The sequence below is a fragment of the Drosophila navojoa genome, chromosome X (assembly GCF_054131105.1).
Source record: "Drosophila navojoa isolate 15081-1374.11 chromosome X, UAZ_NAV_1.0, whole genome shotgun sequence".
NCBI classification, from domain to species: Eukaryota; Metazoa; Arthropoda; class Insecta; order Diptera; family Drosophilidae; genus Drosophila; species Drosophila navojoa.
This window is the reverse complement of record NC_142895.1, coordinates 252,097-270,557: the sequence shown is the minus strand read 5'-3', so window position 1 is coordinate 270,557 and position 18,461 is coordinate 252,097. Positions and strand designations below refer to the sequence as shown.

Below are 18,461 nucleotides of genomic sequence, written 5' to 3'. Positions count from 1 at the left end.
GCAGCAGCGCAGCCCAGCTGCGCGCAGAGCAGCTTTTGATGAGAAATGCTAATACGCGTACTCTCTGCGTTTGTATGCAAGCCCCACACACACATAGACATTCGCGAGCAAATAATCAACGGCAACGCACAGAGCTTAACAAAATATAGCTCGCTCACTAATACGAATGCAGCTTTGACTGCACATGAACGCAGGCGACAATTCGGTCGTCGTCGTGTAGATGTTGTAGGTTGCGGGGGAGAGAGGAGAGCGGGACTATTTGAGGCCTATATGCATTCATATATGTACATACATATATGCCACAGATACATACATACATACACACGTATGTATGTATTTGCGTATGTGTGTCAATTGAATACAATTCTTGCAGCAAGTAGGAGTTTGCTTATTTGTGCAGAAATTCGCAAACATACATACATATGTATAAATGTATATACATATATTCATACATATATAACACACATACATACTCTCACATATACAGTTTCACTCAAATGGAGAGTGCTGCGTAAATTGCAAGGCAAACAAGCAAATGCCATGTAATACGAATTAAATTCTGAATATGTGTACGTACATGCATACATACAGGCATCCATAGACGCATGTGTACACACACACACGAGGATTGTTCACTGCAGAGAGCGCGCGCGCAGCGTAGAGCGTAAGAGAGGGAGAGAACGCGAGCGAGAGCAAGAGCGTGCAGGCAAGTCCAATGCGCAGCTAACTTTTGTTTTAGCTTTTACTCTCTCATACACACACGCATACACTAGGGAGAGCTGTATTTGTTGTTGTTTTATGTCTTTTATTTTTTTGCAAAGCATTGCGTTGTAGGCTTTTGTTCATGCCAGCAATTCGTGTAAGTGTTTTGTGTGTATGTATGTATGTATGTAGTTATTTTAAAATTAAATGCATTTTTCAACTGGCAAGAAATTTTGCCAGCTCTGCATTACTTTTGAAAGTGCCTTCTTGCTTTTTGTGGGCCTCACGGCGACTGCGAAGTGCTGCGCCAGCAGATTAACGGTCCTGCGATTTCGATTGGGCTAGTTTTCTGTACATACATACATATTTATGTACATATGTATGTATGTATGTGTGTGCATAACATGACAAGGATGGAATGGCCCAATAAGAACTGATAGAACTAATTGGAAAAACAAGCAGAAGTACGTAAGTGAGCAATACAATGTCCAATTAATCGAATTCGAATTCGAGCTCGAATACCGCTTAGAAGCCTCAAAGCTGATTGGTATGTAAATCTAACTAAATTATTTCGACTTTCAGTTAGAGTTCAAGTATTGCACATAGGTTTTACTGATAATGCCAATATTTACATACATATCTGCACTTATGTACATATATATGTATGTATATGTATGTATAGTGTATTGTAATATATTTCATATATTCACCTCTATGCAGCTGCAGTATGTATGTACGTATGTACATCCAGTTTTATTGATGGCTCCCATTCCGCAGTTCAATGCTCAGAGGCGGGGCCAATAGCTGATTGTCCGCTGCTGCGCTCGCAGGGGGTGGAGGTGAGGCGGTTATCTAAGGCGTTTCAGATAATGGAGCTCGGCGCACTTTGATTTTTGTTACACTTTTTCACTAGAGCAATTGGGCGGGGGCGGCGTCGTTACTTGCGATCTGCGGGCCGTTGAACGGGTGAGCGAACGTCGCGAGTTCAAAGCCCTCGCATCGCCAGCGACAGCGACGCGGCGACTGCGACGGCAAAATCACCCAAAAAAAAAAAAAAAATAATAATAATAACAAATTCACTTCACCTTTGCCACACATTGCGATATAAATGCTTTGCATTTGGGCCATTTTCTTTGACATTATGCATTTTCCTCTGGCCATTTTGCAGTTTGCATTTTACACTTTGCACTTTCCAATTTCCACTTGGGAATTTTCATCACTATCGACGCCATTTGGTGAACGAAACTAACGGCAAGCGACCAGAGCCAAACGCGTCGCACACTCAACTAAGCAACGCTGGAAAATGCGCGACTCGATCTAGCTCTAGCCCAGAAACTATTTGTGCTCAAGAGCAGCGACGCAGCTGCTCAATTGGGGAAACTTACAGCTAGTTTGTTGGCAAAGCGCAGTGCCGCAACTGCGGCGCTAGATAAGCCAAAAGCGCTCAAATAGAAACGGAAACTACAAGCAGAAACTAGTTGAGCGAGGGCCGAATGGAGCTTTTTGAGTGAAAGCTGCAGACGGCAATAGTTGCGCGATCACTATTGAGTGTTTGTGTGCGAGCGTGTGTGTGCGTATGTGTGTGTGTGCAGTAGTGTGTATGTGTGTTTACGTGATAGATGTGTCAGGGAACACGTTAGACAGGCATAAGCATTGAAATCTCTACCGTTTGTTCTCATTTGCAAGTACACGAATACATACATACATACATATGTATATGTACATTAATATGTGTGCACAAATACACAAAGTAGTGATTGAGCTTTTTGTTGTTGATTTTTTGTTGTTGTTGCTTTCGACTTTGGCATGAGGTAAACGACCGAATGTCCGACAGACGATGACTAGGTTAAGGTGAAGGTCAAATTAGCAAAAAAATGCTATAAAGCAACAACAAAGGCAGGCAACAGCGGCAGCGGCTGCGGCAGCGCAGCAACGACTTCGACTGCGGCAGTATCGTCGACTGCGTCGCGCACCAACAATAGAAATCAACTTTGTCAGCGTTAAAGCGATCGAGCAGCTAAAATAACACACAAACAACAACAGTAAAGCAGAGGCAAACGCAAACAGCAAAGAAGAGAAGAAATTGAAGCGTAGACAAACGTGACCACGCGCAGACTGACAACAGGCAGGCAGGAAGACACAGGAGCACACAGACAGACACACATACATACACAAGCATAGAAAGTTGAACTCCAGACAACAACAGCAGAGCTTAGCAGCAGGCAGGCAGACAGGCAGACGGGCAGACGGGCAGACAGGCGGACAAACAGAGAAGACACAGGGAGGAGAGGGTCAGCCAGACAGAGAGTTGCAGTTGTCTTTTATTTGTGTCTGAAGAGTCGCCCGCATCGTGAGCAACCCCTTCCACCGTCCCTAGCCCAGTCATAGAACAGTCGCAAAGTCTCTGTTGAGCTCATCCAGGCAGCCAGTTCCCAATTCTAATTTTTGCGTGGTTTGTCTACATCCCGAAATACTTACATACAGACACACACATATCTACATACATACATATGCATACATACGTACATGCATATGTACATGTGTGTATTGAAAGATAGACAGACGCCAACAAAGGAAACAAACACACACATATGTACATATGAATGTCCGCATGTAGTGCAAAAACGTGCGCTGAGTCTTTGCATTTGTACATGTCTGCGCCTGCGTCTCTGGCGCTGCCTGTTTGAAAGTGTTTGTTAAACGCCACGCGTTTGCTCACAAGCTCTCTGGCTCTCTTACTCCACGCACACACACAAACACACAGCGTGCTCAGAGAGAGAGGCCAGCAATAGAGAGCGAGAAGCTTTTTCTGCAATCTAATGGCGCATTGGCTTCGCCTCAGCTGCTGCTTCCCTCACACTCGTGCACACACTATGCCTCTAGGCAGCAATACTGCCGGCAGAAGCAGTAGAGACAGCAAAGACAGAGGCAGAGGCAATGGCAGAGGCAGAGGCAGAGGCAGAACCAGAGACGTTGAACGCAAGACCTTGAACTTGGACTCAGTTTACGAGTTGAAAAATTGGGTTTTGTTATGAATTGTTTTGTGTGTCGTTGTGGTATTCGCCTCTCGCTCGTCCATAGCTCGTTCTGCGGGTTTCTATTGGTTGGTCACGGCTAGCAGCTGTCATCCAATTGCATTTAATTAGTCTATTCGCCTAATTAATAGACAAATCAGATAGCCCAACACGCGCTGCACACAACATGTGCAACAAGCTTGTTGCAACTGCATGTGGTTGCATACTCATCTAGTTGTTGTGGCTGTTGTGGCTCTTTTTGCTCTTCCCCTTCCACAGCACATACGTACGTATGTACGTATGTATGTATGCGTGTGCTCATGCCGGCATCTGTCTAGCCTTTGTCTAGCCCACTGGAGCGCGCACACACACACAGGCACGCGCACACATGTAAGCACACACTCGCATGTGTAGACAAAACTGTCCCACTCTACGCTGCCTTTGTAATGGTCGTCGTCATCGTCATCGTCATTGCTAGCGTCGTCATCGTCGTCGTCGTCGTAGTCGTCGTCGTCGCCATCGCCGTCGCCGTCGTCGTCGTTGTCTCTCGTTCTAGTTTTTACATAAAACTTTCGCTTTCGCTGCTGTGGCTGCTTGACTATGTGTATATATACATATGTATGTATATGTGTGTGTGCCCGACTGTCTGCCAGTACATATGTATATGTGTGGGTGTGTTTTTGTTTGTGTGCGGACGTTAGATTTTACATTTGACCGGCACAATATACGTATGTGTGTGTGCCCGTATGTGTGTGCGTGTATGGTAACTGGAGGAATGAGCGAAGCCAAAACAAAACCAGGAGACCGACAAATGGTAGGCACTCACAAATACACACACACACACACACACACACGCGGGGCGACTGTTGACTCGGGTCTCCATCTGTCGGCAACAAGTGGCGATGTGTTTGTGTGTCTATCTCTATGTCTACTTCTATGTCTCTGTGTCTGCGGGTGGGACTGACCTTGTTCAATGAGCGCTCTGTAAACAAGCATCGTACTCTCCCCACCCGCCAGCCCCCCGTCCACAACCCCCAGCAAACGCTCTACTTATCTGCGCGAAGTGGAACTCGCGTTGCCAAGCGGCTTGGCGAGCAGAGTCAACTGATAGAGAACTACTAGAGGAGACTGGTCTGTGTTGGTCTCTATGCCTGTATGTCTTTCTCTCTCTTGCTCACGGCGTGTATATATGTACATACATACATATGTATGTATATCTATTGGCATATTTAGAACTAACGCAGTTAAAGCTAACCTTGAAATAGCAAAGGCAAACGCCGCACACATGGCGAACAGGCGAAGCGAAGCAGAGTGAAAAAGAGAGCAGACAAAAATGCAACATGTATAGTGAGAGAACACGGCTAGATACCCTGTAAATAATAAGCAGATGTAGTGGACGAAAGAAAGCCGTCACTGAATTATTAGTTAATGTATCAGAGTTACTCTACTTTGATACAAAATTCTCTTCCTCACACACACACACACCCAACGAAGAGCGTGGTTGAATCCATTGTGAATGACATAATGAAATTTAGTTTAGTTTCCAACCGAACAAACTACTTGTCTATCTAATCTCATTTGTTTGGCGTTGCTTTTTTCGCGCATTCAACCAAATAATTGCTTTATACGCACACACTCACACCCACACACATACACACACATAAAAAATGGGGAAAAAAAACTGCAGTGCCAAAAAAAAAGCAAAAGAAGTACAAAAAAAAGGCACTCTTTTTCTAGAACTATTTTAAAAGCTGTTCGCCAACGACAGCGACGGCGACGGCGACGGCGACTGTGGCGACAGCGTCGACGGCTCGCACTCTCACACCCGCTCAGCCGCTGTCCCGCTCCCACTCATGCTTGCTCTGGCTGGCGTAGAGAGTGCGCAGCGAAATGCGCCAAACAAAATTTAATAATAATACAGTAACAACAACAAATGTAGTATTTAGCCTTGAAAGTTCGTAAGCACTACGAGCGAAGATCTTTTATTTTATTTGATTTTTGGTGTTGTTTTTTTTTTTCGGACAAAAAGTCACATTAAATACAATTCGAAATGGATCGAAAACAACAACACCAACAACAGCAGATCGAAGAATCGATTCAAAGCAAACTGAACGAAGTTGACGAAGGCCTGCGGACTGCTCTGCATGCAGAATGCTAGTTTGGCAAACTTAACGAGCCTGACGAAAGCCTGTGGACTACTCTGCTTGCACAATGCTAGTTGGCTACGGGAGTCGAAAGTTTCGAGCTCGAATCCCACACAGACGAATATGAGTCGAAACATAAGATACAGCAAATGGATATATTTAATTCGATGTTCCATATTCCAATATTCCTTAGCTGAGCAGCTGCTGGGCCACGGTCACGGTCGCACGCTCTCTTGACTCCCCTCCCCCTGGCTGTTCCTTCCCAATGAGAGTGGCGCTGTGTATGTATTAAATGTTGTGGTTTGCATTAGAAACTTGAGTCTTTCCCACCGTTTGGCCCACCGGCGGGCTCCACTTCGAATGAATTGCCATTGCAATTGTAATGCGATAGTTCTTGAAGAGCGAGGGAGATGGGGCGAGATAGGCAAGGGCGCCAATTGCGAATTTCTTGCTCGTAATGGTAATTAGACGCGAATCACACATACATACATGTACAAGCATACATACATACACAGCACATGCATGTGCAAGTTGAAAGTGCCAAAAGTTGTGCAGGGGAAGGCGAAACTGTTAATCGCGCAGCCTGTTAGTTTATATTTGCTTGTCTCTTCTGTGCATGTATGCAACGAAATGAATAGGCAGATACACACACGCACACACGCATATGCATGTGTGTCTGTTTATTAATTTTGTTGATATTAGTCAGCGTTAGCGTTGGCGTCAGCCTCAGCCTCAGCGTCAGCGTCAACTTTAGCGCAGGAGCTGCGTCGTCGACCGCAACGGAGTTTTGTTCTATGCACAATAGTCACACACACTGCTGGACACAGATGTACACACATATGTAGTGTATAAACTAAGCGCGAGCGTGAGAGAGAGCGCGCCTAAGAAAGAGAGGGTGAGAGATCGAGAGTCAAAAATTTAATACTGGACTGTGCCAAAAACTTTATTTGGCACTGCTTCTATGGTCGTGTGTGTGTGTGTGCGAGAGTGAGTGCGTCGCTGTTGCTGCAGCACTGTGTGAGTGTGTGCGTGTGTGAGCGTGCTTGTGTGTCTGCGTTCAGTCTGGTGTGCCGCTGAGCATGTTTCGTAGTGGTGGGAATTGAAAGCACAAGCGAACACATTCTAATACTCGAGTTCAGGTTCAATTCACTGTGTGCTCCTAGCCCCCTTGCCTCCCCCCACCCTATACACTGCATACATATGTATCTATGTACATACGTATGCATACGCACAGATCAGTGAGCACACATGCATATGCACACACAGACACACACATGCATACATACACATTGACATTCCTGTCCCTGTCTGCCTACCTGACGATCCTAGCATTTGACTGGCTAGGGATGGGGCTGGGATCAGGGGACTGGGACTGGCCAGAACAGCGAACGACGCAACAAAGCGTGCGCACGTTTGTTGTTGTCCCGCTCTCTGTCTCTCTCTCGCACACACACAGGCGCTCTACTGCTGCTGCTGCTGTTGCCAAAATTTCGGTGAATAGTTTAGTGTTTTTTTTTCTTTTTTTTTTTTTGTTTGTTTGTGTGTGCTTTCGACTGCCGTCGCCCCTGTCCCTGCCCAATGCGCTTTTTTGTGCGCTATCGCTGCCGCTGCTGCCGCTGCTGCTGTTGCTGCTGCTGTTGCTGCTGCTGCGCGCAGTTGACGCTGACGTCGCTGCCTGGCTGCCTGAGGCACTCGAGCACTCTCTTCTTCTTTAGCATGAATTCAGTTGAGTTTCTACGCTTGCAATCATCAAACGCAACAAAAAGCCCAACACGCTGGTTGGCCGCCGACTGCTGCTTTCCCAGCGCTCCCGTTCTCAGCGTTTCAGTTCACTGGAAGTGAGCTTCCAGCAGCACAAGACAATTCCAAGTGATCCTGCAAGCGTCGCTAACGCAATGCAGCTCAGCTTCCACCTCGACACCAACACATGCATTCATATGCCTAGATACAATACATGCAACCGTTTATATGTGTAGACATACATGCACACATACATACACACAGCTACATTCGTACTTATGTAGCTGAATAGTTTTTAGTGCGTGTTCGGTCGGTCGTTCGGTTCGGTTCGGTTCGGTAATTAATAAGTGTGTGTTTTTTTACTCTTTTTTTTACATTTTATTTTTACTTGATTGTTTCGTTCAGTGCCAATGTTATTTGCATTTAACGTCTAAGCCAAGATCTCAAGTCAGCAGCGAATAGCATTTCTTAAATTACCATATTACGTATACGCAAACAAATTTCTACCTCAACTCAAACCAAGCCAAAGCAAATACAAAAATAAAATAAATAATACATTAAAAGAAAAAAGGCAAAAAAAAAAAAAAAAAACAGAATCTAATACCAATAAAAAACCAACAACAACAAAATGTTTGCTGTGCGACATTCACCTACAACAAATTGCACACATAATAATAATCTATTTCTGTTGGCATTCGCAACACTAATGAACTATTAGAGACATACGTACATATTTACATACACATATACGTGCACAGTTTGTTCGTAGGATGCCAGTGGCTGCGCACCCAGTCGGAAGGTATGTACTCTAAATGATGCAGCCTTTGCATTTAATATAGCACAGAATGTAGGAATGGAGGTGGAGAGCGAAATCGTATATGTATATACATACATATGTACATATGTACGTACATATGCACACTAACACAGTAACTGGGATCGCTGCTATGGTCTATTTTTAGCATGGCTAAAAAGTGCAGCGCACACACTCGTAGGCACGCCTTGACTTATTATCTGATAGTTTTCACTTTCAATGTCACACACTCGCACACATACATATGTATATATGTACATACATATTTATGTATATATGGACAAGCTTTTGTGCGCGTTGTGTGCTTGCTTTACTTTGCCTTGCTCTTCTATCGCACTGAATACACATACATAGACATGTATGTATGTATGCATGCACATGCCTAGCGAGAGAAAGATCGAGCGAGTGTGAGCGGGCGAGCGAGCAAGAAGGAGAAGCATAACTATCCTTTGCTAATTGAGACAAAGACAATGACGAACACACAGAGCAAAAGAAACAGATCAAGCAGCAGAAACCCGAAAAAACGAAATGCGAAATGCGAAGTGCGAAAAGCAAAAAGCGAAAAGCACATCGAAATTTGTGCACTACAAGTGTTTTAGTTATTTGCGATGCGTTTGCTGAATTTTTACCGCTTGGGGTGCTTTTTCGCTGTTGTTGTTGCTGCTGCTGCTGCTGCTGGTGCTGTTGCTGTTGCCGTTGTGGTTACTGTTACTGTTACTGTTACTGTTGTTGTTTATTTTGCAGTCGCTATGAGTGAAAAGAAAACATACAAAATTAAATCGTACTCGTTTTAATTGTATTTTGTCTCTTTCGCTGCTGTCGCGTCTTCTGCAGTTGCTTGGTTAGTTTTTTATGGATTGTTCTTTGATTTAGTTTTTTATTTTTGCTTCATTTTTGTTTCTATGTCACACAAATTGTCGCCGTGGTTTGGATAAATTTTTAAAGTGCATTTGTTAACAATTTTCGAACATTTATGCAAAATGTTGCATTTGTTGCACTTTGCCGCAGCGTAAAATATTAAACAAGCAGCAAAAAAGCTTACCCCGTCTCTCACTCACACTCTCTCTACCTCGCCCTCTCCCTCTCCCTCTCCCTCTCTCTCCCACTCGCGCACGATTGCCGGCAAATGTGAATGCGATTGTGTGTGTGCGAGTGTGAGGGAAAGACAAAATCAACGAATGCGCAAAAATACAGTTTTGGCTATCAAAACAAGTCAAACGAGTTGTATATAGAATAATATAATTAACTTATACTTTTGACACTAAAATTTATGCGATTTAATCACAATTATAATGCTTAGACAATGTAAATATAAAATGTCGATTCAAAAAATGAAAAACAAATTCATAAAAATTCGATTAAATAATTCAACTCTTACTATGTATATAAACAAATATGTATTTATATAAAAGGTGCCCATAAAAGTAGAGGAAAGTGATGGAAATAATTTGAAAGCTCTCTATGTATATATGTACATACATACATACATATGTAAATTGTTGAGAATTAATAATAATGCCAATATCAAACAAAATATAAAGAAATGCATATGTAATCTACTGTAAATGTCAATTTTATTATGTGCATACTTACTTAAAGCAACATTTATATACAAATGTCACAGATAAAGAAATAAATATTAAAACTGGTTATTTTCAAAGTAAATACAAAAATTAAATAATGAAATGAAATAAAATAAAAGCATGATTATTAAAATATAATATGTAGATTTCTAGCTTAATGAATTTACATTCCAAGCGAATTACTAATCTAATTCTTCATTCCTCTCTCTCTCTCTCTCTCTCTCTCTCCCTGTCTTTGTCTATTTGCAGTTAATTAATTATTAGTGAAATAGTCAAAGTGATCATCATCAGCAACAGCATTAGCATCAGCATCATCATCGTTGGATTCGACAAACGGAGCAACCACAACAACAACAACAACATCAGCAAAGTCGCCAAGCAGTGCATGCGTGCGTGTGTCTGCGTGCGTGTGTGTGTGCGCATGTGAGCAGCAAACGCAGCAGCAGCAGCAGCAGCGAGCACAGCACAATTTTTTTTCTCTCGGTGCAATAAAAAGCCGCCAAAATACGCAAAAAGGTGACCACGAAGAAAGCCAGCGTTGTTTCCACAGTTGACGAAGATAACAACAATACCAACAACAACAATAACAATAGCAACAACTACAACTACAACAACGCTAGGCAGCTAAAGACAGCAACAACAACAACAACAGCAACAACAGCAACCCCAACAACAACTAGAATCCCAACTCCAATTGCAACAACAGGCACAGCCACGGCTACAGTCGAGCTGAATAACCGTTACGCAGCAGCAGCAATCGAAGAGGAAGAGGAAGAAGACGAACAAATCAACATGGACGAAACACAGCATTTCTGTCTGCGATGGAACAACTATCAGAGCAGCATCACATCGGCATTCGAGAATCTTCGCGACGACGAGGACTTTGTCGACGTGACGCTCGCCTGCGAGGGACGGAGCATAAAGGCCCATCGCGTCGTCCTCTCCGCATGCAGCCCCTACTTCCGCGATCTGCTGAAGGTGAGTTGGCATCCATTTCTAATAGTGCGAGCATATCACTCATCAAGGATCACTCTTGGGAGAGAATCCGAACCACTATGTATTCATACACATATGTACATACATATGTATGTATGACTATTCGCCTATAAAAATTGCCCAAAGCATTTCACAATTCTGAACGCGCTCGAGCTCCCCCATAAAGATAAGCAAATATATCATCTAACTGATTCGAGTTCATTGAAACTGTGAGATAAATTGCACTTGGCTATGTATGAGTACCATATTTAGCTAGATAGAATTGCAATAGATTGTGAATTGTGATAATTTGAGGAAAACTTTTCAGTACCAGCTGGAGCTGTAGCTCTACTGAAACCCGATGAGTGTTTCATTCTAGTCTCTCTCAGTGGGAATGGGCTGATCCTTTGATCTTATCTTAGCTCAAATGAATTCTTCAGTTGGGTGCAGATCTGGCAGCACTGCAAGCGTATATATGTATGTATGTATGTATATTCATTTCTTCATTGATTTGTCAATTGTTTTGCATTGCCTTCTTTGGCATATCGTTGCTTGGGGTGCCATGGAGCAAGATCTGTTTGGATCTGCTGCCAGAGTCTGAGTTTCTTTCCTTATTATTTAGTTTTTTTTCTTTTTTTTGCTTTATGCGTTTCGCAACTTGAAATAAATTTTGGTGACCTACTTAGGCCAGACAATAAGCAAGATAAGGAGTGCAGAGATAGAGAAAGAGAGAGAGAGAGAGAGAGAGAGAGAGAGAGAGAGAGAGAGAGAGAGAGAGAGACAGAAACAGTGATCGGCAGAGAGAGAGTGAGAGAGAGAGAGAGAGAGAGAGAGATTCAGAGCACATGTGCCTCAGCTGTCTGTTGAATACATCCTGTTTCACACATACATATGTATGTATGTATATGTATATATAGTATATACAAATAAATATTACTCATACGCAGCGTTGATCAAATAAATCCATTCGCTCTCACCTGCCGCTGCTGCGGCCCAGTTTTGATGGCAGCCTAATTAATAAAACGATGGCTACACACGCACACACACAAAGAGTGTGTGTGTTTGTGTGTGTGTGAGAGAGAGAGAGTTGACTTTTGTCTGCCTGCAAATGTTGCAAGCATTTTGTTTGCTTGCAACGTTTCGTGCGCGTGGTGTAAACAGTTAGGGAAAAAGTTCTTAGCTGTGCATTTCGCTAAAAAATATGATGGCAGCTAGTTAGCAGGGGGGCGTGGCACGGGGGCTGCCGTCTTCTGTTTGGATTTTAATTTATTTAGTTGCGCAACAACTATAACAACTATAAGTATAACAGGCAACAATTGCAACAACTAGAAGAAGAAGAGCAGGCAGAGACGACAGCACGCCAAATGTCGGCAATTGCCTGCAACATTATGGGGCATGAGGTACAGTCGAGGCCATCGCAAAAAGTTTTGACTGTAGCTGTCTTAAAGCGGACCGTTATTTGAGTAACATGTGACTGGACCACGAGGCACAGCCCAAGATCCCGAGATCCTGAGACTGGGGAACAGCTTGCAACAGAACGGGGGCAACGGTGCAGTAGAAACTGGGCACGCCTTCCGGTGCAATCCATTCAGATCTCGATCCATATCAAATAGTGCGTCCCTCCCGAGAATGCTAGTCCGCGCACTCTGCATCCTGGAGCGAGTCTATTCATTATTGGAGTAGCCTAGTAGACTGCTGGGTATGTGTGAGTCGGGCATGCTCAATTGGAGCAGTCGTGCTTGTTTTTATTATGACATTAAAATTATGGAAGTCGTTGCCTCGTTTACCTGTCCGCCAAAACAAAAAAAATTTGCGACTGCATTGAAAATATTTGCACGCAATTGCGGTTTTTAGCGGGCCTCGAGACTTGGTTACCCCTTGAGCCCCCAGCCCCTGCCCTTACCCCTTCTCTCCTTCACATTTGCCAGCCAAAAACTTTGCCATTTGCATTGTTTGAGCTGTCATTGGGGTCGGGGCTGGAGGCTCGGAGCTTGGACTGTTGGGTTAGCGAATTGGTTAGTGGATTGATTAGTGGTTGTGGTTAGAGGAAAAGCCCTTGCCTTTGCCTTTGCCTTTGCCTTTGCGTTTGCGTTTGCCTTTAGCTTCAGCTTTGGCATTGCAGCAGAAATTATATAAATTACAAACTTCTCAGTTCTTAGTTTTGCTGCTCGGCTTGGTAAATATTCGCTTACGACGTGATTTGTTAACATGATAGAAAACTCTGAGTTTTGTACATTTTTTTAGACGCAACCAGACAAATGAACAACGCAAACTGGCGCAACTCTGAGAGGGGCAGAGAGAGAGAGAGAGGTAGAGAGAGGGAGAAATGGGCGATTCGTTTCTTTTGGCGCTTTTAGCGGCACCGGCCTCTGCTAATGGTTGGCGGCTCTGCCGTACAGCTGACAATACGTCAACCTTTTCGCGTATATGTATATGTGTGCCCTGGCATATTGTGTATACGACACGGTGTACCCTGTCGGCAGCCACGCCAAGCTGTAGCTTTACAAGCTGTCCGGCCAATAAATTCCGCCGAAACTTTTAGCCAAATGCTGAAACTACGACTATGATAATGAAGCACAACAACAAGAACAGACAAATAGACAAACAGGCGGACGGGACGGACGGGGCGGACGGGGCGGACGGGGCGGACGGGACGGAGAGGCAGACAGACAGACAACTGAAAGTCGTCATTTAATTTGTTAAAAAGGCCAACTAAATTCGCAGCAAACTGCAACTGCAACAATGCCAAGAACGAAGGAACAGAAAAAAAGCGACAGAAGAAGAGCTAGAGTTGGAGGAGGCAGAAGGGGCAGAAGAAGAAAATGCTAAAATAATTATATACCAAGAAATTAGTACAAAAACTTTGTTGGCAGTGCAACAATACGAGTCAGCCAGAAGTTTGTAAATTCAATTTGAAATACATACAACAACAACAGCAGCAGCAGCAACAGCAACAACAACAACAACAACAATAGCAACGTAAACAACAGCAACAAAGACACAAACAGACATGCTATAGCTAAAGTCCAGCCTTTGCTTGAGTCCGGCTCCGGTTTGGCGACACTTTGCCACTTTGCTCTCTCTCTCTCTCTGGCTCTCTCTGTCTCTCTCTTGCTCTCCGTCTCTCTCTCTCCCCCTGCATCTGTCTTTGTCTCTCTCTCTCTTGATCTCTTGCTGGCGTCGCCTTGTGCCTATGCATAAATATTTAATTAACTGCAGCGCATTATTTTAATTAGGTGTAAAACTGCAAAGCAGACACACAACAACAGCAACAACAACAACAGCAACAAAACACAATGAAGTACTCTCTGTGGGGAAGGGGCGTTGGGTCCGAAAAGGGGCGTGAGTTAAGCGCTTCTAAAAGCATTTTGGCTATTGTTCAACTGTGAATTGTGAACAGTTAACTGCAAAACAGTTAACTGAAAACTGTCTGCTGCCACGCCCATTTAGCAAAGACACACAATTTGCATCTGGTCCACGACGACTCGTACGCCTCCTCTTTTTCTCGTCCACTGGCCTTAGCTGTTTCTCTTCTCTAGGGCAGATCACTTGTCTCCAAGAAAGGTTTCTCCAGGCAAAATTTCTCGCTTTGCCACTTTCTCTGTGGTAAACTTTTCTGAATCGCAGATCCTTCATGTATACTTCACTCTGTCTGTCCCCATCTCTACATATCTCTTGCTCTCTCTTTCTGTCTCTATCTGTTGTTTCTGGGTTTCTCCTTTCGGCACAAACTCGTTGTAGGTGCTCGTTTGGGATGTGACGATCACTTGATCGCTGCCGTCTTGACCTCAATTTCACAATCTGCCTCTGCCTCTGCCTCTTCTCATGCCTCTGCCTCTGCCTCTGTTTGTGTATCTTGCTGTTATACTTGCATATAGGCCCCTATATACATATACATATACATATGTATAACGAATGTGAAAATAAATTGCGATATAGCAAACAAGACAGAGCAAGAAACGCTCCAATAAGCGAGACGGAGACAGAGCGATGGAAGCAGAGACAAAGCATGTAAAGTCAAGGCAGACGCTGGTATATAGGATCGTGCCTGATGCTGGGGCTTTGGCTGGTGCTGGGGCTGGGGCTGGGGCTGGGGTTGGGGCTGGCGTAGGGACTGCAACTGGAATTGCAACTGCAGCTGGAACTGGAACTGGAGGCGCGCAATGCGTGCAATCGAAATAATCACAACGACGCCGTAACTTGACCCAATTTTGGGGCCCTTTGTTGGCTTTTGCCGTTCGGATGATAAAGTGAAATTTACACACAGCTGTAGATTGGCGTTGAATGAGGTATGGGGGGAGGGATGGGGGCTAAGAGATGAGGGAAATGGGGCCAACTTGAAGCAGTTGGCATGCATGTGTGTGCCAGAGAGAAGAAAGATAGGCAGAGCAGAAGCAGAAGCTGAAGTAGAAGTAGAAGTAGAAGAAGGCAGAGACAGAGACAGAGACAGAGATAGAGACAGAAACAGAGATAGAGCCAGCACACACTCGAGTTGCAGCTCATTTGACATTGAGCCAATGGCCGAAGGTCATCGCAGCCAACAGACTTGATCTAAACGCATACTCCCGCTTTCTCTCGCCACAGAGCACACCCTGCAAACATCCGGTCATCCTGCTGCAAGACGTCAATTTCATGGATCTGCACTCGCTGGTGGAGTTCATATACCACGGCGAGGTGAACGTGCACCAGAAGTCGCTGCAGTCGTTCTTGAAGACCGCCGAGGTGCTGCGCGTCTCGGGCCTAACGCAGCAGCAGGCCGAGGACACGCACAGCGTAAGTACAGTGGCTGCCGCGTGTATGGGCTCAGCTCACTCTCCATCTGCCTCTCTGCAGCACTTGGCACAGATACAGAACCTCGCAAATGCGGGCATACGCACGCCACTCAACTCGCATCCACACCATGGCTCGTCGCTGCACGATGAGGGGGCTGCCACATTGTTTAGCAGCCGCCAGGTTGGCGGCTCGCCGCCGCCGCCTCCGCCGCCGCAGCAGCTGCCGCAGCACATCAACAACAATCTGCTGAAGCGCATGGCCATGATGCACCACAGCGGCGGCGTCGTCGACGAGACAACGTCGCACGCCCTCAAGCGCTTGCGCAGCGCCGACAACAACAACGGCCTCTCTGCCAACAGCAACAACAACGGCAGTCCCGATCTGCAGATGCATGCGCGCAGCGCCTCGCCCCAGCTAACGCCGGCCGACTTTAGCACGATCAAGCACCACAACAACAACAACACGCCGCCGCTCAAGGAAGAGAAGCGTAAGTACAACCCTTAGAGAAGAGAGAGAGAGAGAGAGAGAGCGGGAGTGCGAGAGAAAGAAAGAAAGAGAGAGAGAGAGGAGGACATTATTTCTCCCACTCTCGTACTTTCGCACTTTCGCATCTTTCCAACTGTCCGGCTCTCCCACTATAGGCAATCGCTCCACAGGCAACGGCAACTCGGGCAACGGCAACAACAGCAACGGCAACAACAACAACAATGGCAACGGCAACGGCAATGGCAACGGCAACGGTAACGGCATCTCCATCAGCGAGAAGCTTGGCAGCATGACGCCCTCGCCGCTGGCACGCGGTGTCGACGATGTCAAGTCGGAGCCGATGGAGCTGGTCTGCTCGAACAACAACAATGCCAACGCCAACGTCAATGATGAGCACAGCAACGACTCCACAGGCGAGCACGACGCCAACCGCTCCAGCAGCGGTGACGGCGGCAAAGGCTCCTTGAGGTAACTACTAGCTAAATGTGCAAATATAGATACTAAGTGCAGGCAATGGGGACTACAGAGCCCATAGAGTGCCTATATAGGCCAAGTTTGGCCGAGGAATGCTGAGTCCAGTTCAGTTCGACGTAGATGTAGAGTCAGTACCCTTCTGTGGCTTAATATTTGTTCTTCGTGGTCTTCTCTCTTCCGACAGCTCTGGCAATGACGATGAGATCAACGACAACCTAGCCACCCATCATGCCGCACAGCCCTACATCATGTCACCGGCCGAGAGCAAATTGTTTCCAGCTGCATTCAATTTTCCGATTAGCAATCTCGATCATTCAGCCTTGATGGGTGCGTAATACATTCGATGGTTCTCTTTGCAATCTGACTAATCTCCTTCTCCTTCCTTTGATCTCTCTGTCGAACAGGTCTTAATACCCAGCTACAACAATCTGGTGAACTCGCTGTCTCTCCACAAGGTGAGTCCGAGCATTTCTCTATTTACTCTATTATTTCGCTCTATTTGCGCTCAAAAGCTCATTATTACATTTTTTACATCAAATGCAAATATACCAAAATATCAAAAAAAAAAAAAAAAAAAAAAAAAAAAAAAAAAAAAAAAAAAAAAGAAAAACCCAGAATCAAAAATATTTAAAGAAAAACAATATTTTTTACGAAAAGGAATTAATAGAAATCCGAATATTTTAACGTTGAAGAAATGTGTCTGTATCATTTGTTTTACTTGAAAAAAAAAAAAAAAAAACATACTTACATCCGTACATGCATATAAATCGGCTATATATGTGTGTGTTAACTACAATTTGATTTAACTTTTGATTTATTTAAACACACCGAGAACACACGAACACGAATATATATATATTTGATTATATTTATCCATTCCATTCGATTTGATTTCAAAGTAAACCAACATATCAATCGTCTCCACTCAAGGGCGGCCCAGGGTATTCCGAAGCACAGCTGCCTGTTGCTGCTGCAGCTGGGCCGCCTTTCACGTGGACTTTTCATATTTGATTTTTATATTTTTTTCATTAGAATTGCAAAAACACGTAAAAGTCAACACATAAGTAAAAACTAGTTTTTTTTTCGTTTGAAATTTTAAATTTAAATTTTGTTTTGTTTTTTTTTCTTTCCTTTGCATCTTCAAGTCAAATCGATAAAGTGTACAAATTTTTTTCTTGTTTGATTGTTTCGATGGTAAATGTTTTCATTTTCGTAATAAAAATAAATAAACAAACATAAACGTAGGACAACTGCGAAAGCATATAAGGCAGCAGAAGAGGAAGAAGAAGAAGAACAAACAGCAGTCAGGCGTCTAACAAACATATGTATAACAAATGGCCAATGCTTATGTTGACGATAATGATCGCTAACGGTCCATGCAAATGATCATTGAGTTGAGATAGTGCCGAGAAAATCCAAGCAAAATCGTCTACGCATTAAAACCGGCTAAAACACTGAACCTACAATCCCCAGCCGAAAAATCCCCCAGACCCGAGAAATGTCTAAAAAATTAGCTAATAACTTTATGTGTGTGCGTGTGCTTGTGCGTGTGTGTGTGTGTGTGTGTGTGAATACATTAAACTAATTAACTGAACGAATGAGCATCCGTAGCATCAAGAGCGTTTAGCAAAATAGTGTGTGTGTGTGTGTGTGTGAGCTCGTGGCGGTAAATTTTAATTGCCTCTGTTATCCTGAGGTTAGGCCACAACAATTTGCCACGCCCCCCCGCCACCATGCCCAGCAACACCTCCGGCCG

The 18,461-nt window shown here is 44.4% G+C and overlaps 1 protein-coding gene and 1 long non-coding RNA gene across 4 annotated transcripts in view; one reads left to right on the top strand and one right to left on the bottom strand.

The window, feature by feature from the left end:
- LOC149090494 (uncharacterized) overlaps positions 1–2,395 on the bottom strand; it is a 59,289-nt gene extending 56,894 nt beyond the window's left edge. Inside the window, exon 1 of the long non-coding RNA XR_016197508.1 lies at positions 1,413–2,395. This is a non-coding gene — a long non-coding RNA (uncharacterized LOC149090494). The remainder of the gene's footprint in view (positions 1–1,412) is intronic.
- A 5,178-nt stretch (positions 2,396–7,573) lies between these two features.
- br (broad-complex core protein) overlaps positions 7,574–18,461 on the top strand; it is a 37,565-nt gene continuing 26,677 nt past the window's right edge. For 2 of the 3 annotated variants that reach the window (XM_089264787.1, XM_089264788.1), the window contains exons 1-7: positions 7,584–8,399; positions 10,247–10,975; positions 15,557–15,745; positions 15,806–16,232; positions 16,387–16,699; positions 16,890–17,032; positions 17,110–17,160. In XM_089264787.1, coding sequence (XP_089120913.1) covers positions 10,790–10,975; positions 15,557–15,745; positions 15,806–16,232; positions 16,387–16,699; positions 16,890–17,032; positions 17,110–17,160 — 1,309 coding nt within the window. In that variant the 5' untranslated portion in view covers positions 7,584–8,399; positions 10,247–10,789. Of the gene's footprint in view, positions 8,400–10,246; positions 10,976–15,556; positions 15,746–15,805; positions 16,233–16,386; positions 16,700–16,889; positions 17,033–17,109; positions 17,161–18,461 lie in introns of all 3 variants that reach the window. The other variant, XM_089264786.1, reaches the window with a different exon arrangement.